The sequence below is a fragment of the Stegodyphus dumicola genome, chromosome 12 (assembly GCF_044657685.1).
Source record: "Stegodyphus dumicola isolate Sdum_Otavi_A_Nest chromosome 12, ASM4465768v1".
NCBI lineage: Eukaryota > Metazoa > Arthropoda > Arachnida > Araneae > Eresidae > Stegodyphus > Stegodyphus dumicola.
The window spans coordinates 101,801,088-101,808,116 of NC_140779.1; the positions used below are offsets into that span (position 1 = coordinate 101,801,088).

The 7,029-nt window shown below is 28.9% G+C and overlaps 1 protein-coding gene across 1 annotated transcript; it reads left to right on the forward strand.

The window, feature by feature from the left end:
• Positions 1-2,507: 2,507 nt before the first annotated feature.
• LOC118185447 (notch-regulated ankyrin repeat-containing protein-like) lies at positions 2,508-6,256 on the forward strand. The gene has a single exon (XM_085806740.1). It carries the CDS (start codon positions 2,732-2,734, stop codon positions 3,050-3,052), a length of 321 nt encoding a protein of 106 aa, XP_085662866.1. The 5' UTR covers positions 2,508-2,731; the 3' UTR covers positions 3,053-6,256.
• The last annotated feature ends 773 nt before the right edge of the window (positions 6,257-7,029 follow it).

Genomic DNA, 7,029 nt, shown 5'->3' on the forward strand with positions numbered 1-7,029 from the left:
GTGAACAAAAATTAATTTTAAAAAAATGCGCTGCCAAAAATGTATACATTAGCTACAAAAAATGTTGTTACTAAGCGTAATTAATAGGCAGAAAAGGTTAGCAAAGTCTTCTTGTTTGATTACAGACCCCCCCCCCACTCACACACACAAAGCCCCCCCCAAAAACAAAATTGTGCTACAAAAACAAGTTAGTTAAATAACAACAACAAAGAAAACAAAAAAAAAAAAAAAAAAAAAAAATGTTACTAAGATTAATTACTATTCAGAAAGTTAAAAAAATCTTCTTGTTTGATCCCCCCAACACACACATGCACACTGCCATTCCTCCCAAAATTTGTGCATTTGCTTTAAAAGGAAAACAAAAAATGTTAATACTAAAAGTAATTAATATGCGAAAAACTTCTTTTTTTATGTCACCCCCGCATACATACACACAAACGTATCCCACCTCTTTAAAAAAAAACAATTGTGTCTGTTTTCATCATAAGCACACAAAAAATTGTTGTATTAATCACTAAATTTACTTAATCGTTATTAAATACAGAGAAGACCTCTACAAAACTAATGACTGATTTCACCCAAAAACACACGCACACAAACAAAATATATTAAATATTAATGCTGCTTAACAAGGGCAATTAATGTACAAAAAAAGTTCAACAAAATAATGTTTAATATCTGTTTTTTTCATTGTATTAATTTAAAAACAGATTGCCATCATTCAGAATACCTTAAGAGATTTACCAAATTTTATTCGAATCTTACCAATTATTTTTGGCAATTTATAATTGGTAATAAAAAAAAACATCATTATAATATACTTATCTAAACAAAGATGAAAACTAAAAGGAATCAGTTAACGGGTAGAGAAGAAAAGAAAAAATTGTTTTATTTTTTAAAACAAAAACAACAACAAAAAAATGATAGAAATATCCGAAAATAAAATAACAAACATATATGTGGTTGTAATAGGAAAAATACGACAGGTAGCACGGAACGCTAATTTGCCGATATTCACACAATTCGTTATCCTGTTTCTCAGGGTTGCCTCTTCACGGTCGGCAAACCGAGATGAAAACGGCAAAATGTAACTTTTTCCGGCTTTCCCACGCTGCCATTTGGCACACTTTACTTGAATTTTCGCGCAAGTGGGTGGAGAAAGTGTGGGAATTTTTTGATTGTAAGCCACGATTGGCTGAGAAAATCATGCGCGGGAAAGCTGAAGGCGGGATCTTGACGTCAGTAAGCACAGGAACGGGTTGCTATAAAAGTTTCTTGATCGCTATTTTCTCAGTTTTATGAAAAGCAAAAAATGATCGCCTATGAAATGTGAAGTGAAATTTAGAAAGGAAATGTGTACTACTGTAAAAATTATTAATTTTAATTTGTAATAAAACCTTTTAATAAAATCTCAATGTAAAGAAAAACCTTATATGAAATATACGAATTTTTAATTTCGTATTAAGTTCCTAACATTAAGATTGCTTTTGGAACAAAAAATATTAATGTAAGTAATAAATACAATTTTTAATTCAGCTATTTATTTGAAATTTTTGAAATTTTATTACCCACTTTTATTTCTGTTAAAATATTTACATCTATAACAAATATTTGTATGCTTTTCAGAATAAAAAAAAATTATATAGATTGATAATATAAATTACTGGAAAATATATTGAATGGAAATAGACGTTGTGTCCAAGGGATAGTTAGTTATACGTTGAACTAATAAAAAAATATATTAACTTAAAATTTTCAATATGCAATGACTCAAAAACCCCCATTTACACGTTTTAAATGAAAGAAAATTAAATCTGTAATTTAAAGATAAATGTAAAAAAGAGAAAGTTTAGGAAGAGATATAAAACAATGAGCTCAACAGTCAAATATTCACATTTATTATTTTAAAAATGAGAAATTTATTTATAAATAATACCTAAAAATTTTGTAATTTTTTCCTTAATTTCACAAGCATTGCTGAGATTATTAAATGACAACTACATACTTAATTCTGCTAAATTTTTTATGTTCATAAAATATTTTAAGAACCTCCGAATAAGAAATATTTTGAACAAAAACTTCTGATGTAGCATATTTGAAGAATAAATTAAATATAATATAAATAAATCTAAAATAAATCCTTTTAGACTTGAAAATAGTTTATCGATAATCACGAATATTTTTCATTTACGCGTACTAAATTAAGATACTTCTGTACGTTTATTAAAAAATGAGATCTAGAAAAAGTGTGTAATAGAATCTTTTAAAAATTCTGTTGAGTGTAAAAGTTCTTACTTTCCTTTTATAATATAGTTCTTAAAAGGCATCGATAAATAAATTTGCAGTAAAAAAAGATAATAATAATGCTAAGGTATAAATTTTCAAAGCAAATGTACGTGTAAATAAATAGCTTGAAGATGAAACTAGAAAATTGGCGAGATTTTCGAGCTGTTGGCGACAAAATGCGACGCGCAAGAGCAACCTTTCATTTGCCATCAAAAACCAACTCACGCTGCGCGCTGTTGATCAGTCGCTGCTGCAAGCGAATTGGGCTGCACTTGCATGCGAGTAAGAGTGCAACCAGTTATTTACTAGTCACCGGTTGTTGTAGCAAACCAAAATTCAAAGCGAAGTGTTGGTTAACCGGTGCATATTTATTTCCAGTAAATATTCTTTGGAAACATTTGTGAGGGCAGTTGCAGAAGTTGTGCTAGCTAATACTTCTTTCACAATGAGCCAGACAGAAGTGCAAACAGGTGCTTCGAATCAAGAAGTGTTTCTAAAAGCTGTGAGGAAAGGCGATACCACGGAACTACAAAAAATTCTTCAGCGATGGGAAGGTGCATTAAATGTAAACTTTTACGATAAAGAAGGCCAGACAGCTTTACATCAGAGCTGCATGGACGGAAACCTTGAATTGGTAAAGCTTTTAGTAAAGTTCGGTGCTGATGTTCGGTTAGCAAATAGAGACGGCTGGAGTGCTCTGCATATTGCAGCTTACGGTGGACACCAGGACATAGCGTTATACTTAATTGCCAATTCTAGAAGATAAAATCTAGTCATTCCCATTTTTGTTTGATATCATAGTATTATGATTTATATGGATTTGAATGCGTGTGGAATACAGTAGCTCAAAGCGTGCTGGTACGCCCGTGAGTTCCTTTTCCAAGTACTGTCTGTATATTAAGTGCCAATATAGCATACTAGAATGGGAGTCGTATTTAACAAAGTATCATTTTCATCTATCCAAAATCCCTAAAAGGATTACTGATGGATTATCGCTGCAATTAATGGATTAGTTGAATGTTTCGATCCATCTTCAGTCCTGTCTTCGTGGTATGTGGGACTACTTTGAGAATTCTACACCAGTTTTGCTTTGCCATTTGATTTCATACAGAAAGATCCTGTGACATTTCTCATTGCCATCTATCGGTTTTAACTTCGGAAAAAGATTAAAGTACCTGCAGACTTACCTGAAACATAATGCAAGCATTTTACTGAAAAAATATAAAATACTGACCTGAAATCTTAAATATTTTTGTGGATATGGTACCTTGTGCAATATGGTATTTTTTAAATTTTTTTATTTATTTTTCTTTTTTAACTTGGTGGAAAAGAAGAAATAGCAAGTAGGCCCTAATTATATATTTAGTAATTTATTTTTTACGAAATTCTTTTATGCTAATATGATGCGAACAAAATGCCATTTTCAACTTTCTGAAGTTATTCCATTGAAAATATAAGTGTTTTTGTTAAATGTATTCAGATTTAATAATCTCACTGGTATATATGTATATGTGACACATTTTTAGAGCGAAATTTTACCATTTGAAAGAATTATATGTATGCTGTATGTATATTGCACGATTGCTAAATTAGGCTTGTGACGATCCGTATCACTTCATGGAATTTCTCACAATATTTGTTCAGCCGTGTATTCATTGAAGCATGAAGGCTGGGAACACCAGAACAAGACCGCGTAGCGCGACGAGAGGAAAAGAAACAAACAAGAATAAAACAGTAAAAAAAGTTACTTCTCCCCACCCTTCTTCTCCCTCCCGAACAACTTTCATAATGGTGTAGCTATCGTGCGGCGAAAATTAGGCTGCAATGGAAGCTGGCTACTGAAGCCGGTTTTTCTTTCTATGGGCATAATACCACATTACAGACTGCATTCCAACGTACAAAAGAACCCCAGTAATACCCCCTGGCGGAAACGAAGGTCACTAGTTAAGTCTCTTAGTGACGTCAAACAGCAGAATTAAAAAATGCAAAATGTATATAATGGTAAAATAGAAATGTGTTCCTAATGCATTTCTTTTATTTTGGTCCGCCGTTTTCAATCTAAGGTTAAATCATTTTGATAAAAATGGAGTTTAATTTAAAATTTCATTAAAATGTTTATATATTTATTCATTTTGATAACAATGAAATTTAATTTCAAATATTAAATTCTCAAAATTTTAAATTCTGATTAACATTTTTACATATTTATTCATTTTAATATGCATATTATTTCTAATGACTTAGATTATGTATTCTCAGCTTGGAATTCCTTTGTGGGGTAGGGTATGGTCAGCCTTTTATTTGCCTGTTAAGTATTTAGTTTTAGCAACATTTGATAAACTTTTTCTTGTTTAATTTATTGCAAAATTAATTCTTTAATTTTGTTTACTTGCTTGAAAAATTTTTATATTTTTACTGATTTTTAATTTTCAATATTAATATTTCTAACAGCCAGATCAGGGACTCACAACCTGAAAGGGATTTCTGTCTGGGAAGGGGAATTTCATAGATTCAGAGGGGAATGCAGTCAGTCCTTTATTTTGCCTGTTCAGTAAATTTAGTTTTAGTTTATAAGTACAAACTGCTTTTATACAAAATTTGGTATTTATCAACATTTTATATACTTTTTCTTGTTTAATTTATAAAATACATAAACAATAATTGAAATATAAATAAATTTGTATGTATTTTTCAAGTTTGGGGAGGGGGGGATAATTATCTAACAATGGTGAAAGAAAGATGAATGGAGCAAAAAAAAGTTGAAGACCACTATGTTAGATTGAGAAGGAAATAAAAAAATGTATTTATTGGGAAAGGTTATAATTTTCTCTGTATTTAAAATTGCAAAGGAGATCAATTAGTATGAAAATGCATAACATATTTCTGTGCATTATATTTAAATTTATGTAATTTTTCATCATTTCTAACAGTAGAGAAATTCCATGATCTGGTTTGTAATAAAAAAAAAGTATATGATAATAATTAACTTCAGACATTTTATAATGATGCAAAAGATTTATCTTCTTATTTTACTTTGCTTTGTAAAGAAATATGGCATATTATAAATTCTCAATATGAAAGATTTTAAATGTATATGCTTATTTTGCATGTTCATGAAATTATCTCCAAACTCAACAATGTTATAATGGAATTTTTTCTTAATAACATAGTCAAAATGTGTGTTTAAAATGTATTTAAATCTAGCCTACATCTAAAATTATATGAATAATTTTATATATGTAGTTTAAGTGATTTAGAACAGTAAAGATTTATGTGAATAATCAGGAATGAAGTGAAGGAACTTCATTTGAATTGTTTTTACAATTATAAATGTATCTCAACTAGGCCAATTTTATAAACATATGCAACTAGAATTAAGTGGGGTTTAATTTTTTTTAAAAATTGAATAGAAAGAATATTTTATTTAAAATTGAGGAAATTCTTATATCTTGCATAATGTCTGTATGTTACAATTGTGTCACAGAATATAATATTTTAGGCGAATTTTATTTAAATAGTTTTATATAGAATCATTTACCAATTTAAATATGATATGTGATCAATCCAAATTGTTCATGTATTAAGCATATTACAATAGTAGAAGAAGCATTGCATCTATATTGGCAATTTACAAATGTAGAACATTTCTAATAATTATATCAGGTCAGTTACATGTTTATACTAAAGAAAAATTTTTATCAAAATATGTTCAATTAAAATATCTGAAAAGTTCTAATGCTCTGTAAATATTATATTTGCTTATTTGGAAGTAAAACAAAGCAAATGATAATTCAGTGTTATTCCAGGAATAATTTATCAGGTTTTGAAATGATTCAGGGATTATATAGCCAGTCAGTCATCATTTTGCATCCATCAAACATGCTAAATTAAACATTTGTATTGATAAATGTAGATCACTTGTACATTATTTGTTCACCATATGTTGATCATTAAACAGTTGTTGAATATATTCTCTTAGTATATTAATTTCAGATAAATTGATTACACAGTCAACAATATTAAAAAATTGCGTTATTACTATTTATGGACTATAATTACAAAAGCTTTTGTCATCAAATCAGATTTTTTAAACTGAAAATGGCAACCTGAATTTAGATTAGCATTATTTTTTTGGTTAAAAATTATAATTTTTTAAAGAATTGATTTCAGTGAATTCTGTTGAAAAATTACAAAGATGTCATATAAAATACATTATTCATCGTGCATCGACACAAAATGCTAAAACGAAATTATTAGTCCTGGGCATTTGTGTTTTGGCAGTGTCAAATTTTTTAAAAAAATTCATTTCGGACAAATAACGAAATCTAAATTTTTAATGCAGTCTCTGGGTTCCTATGCTTATATTTCGAAAATTTTCGTACTCGTTATCAAACAATAAAAATACAAGATTTTGACTACCTCACGACAAAAATTGAACGCGATATCTAATTGAAAATTTTTTTATTTTTGATGTCATTTTCAATTTGTCTTGAAGGATCGATCAATTAAGTTAGAAGAATCTGAGGAAATAAATTTAAATGAAGTTCAACAAAAAATGTGTAAAATTTAATAATCGTACAAGGAAGCCGTGATGTCCACATCAGATTTTTATTTTTGTTAACAAAACCATCGCATGACATTGTAGAGGTCTGCAGGAATGCTGTAATTACTGTTATGTAGACAGTATACGAAGATTTTTCAAATGCACAATAAAACATTTTTAGTTCTTTTAAATATTTCTTA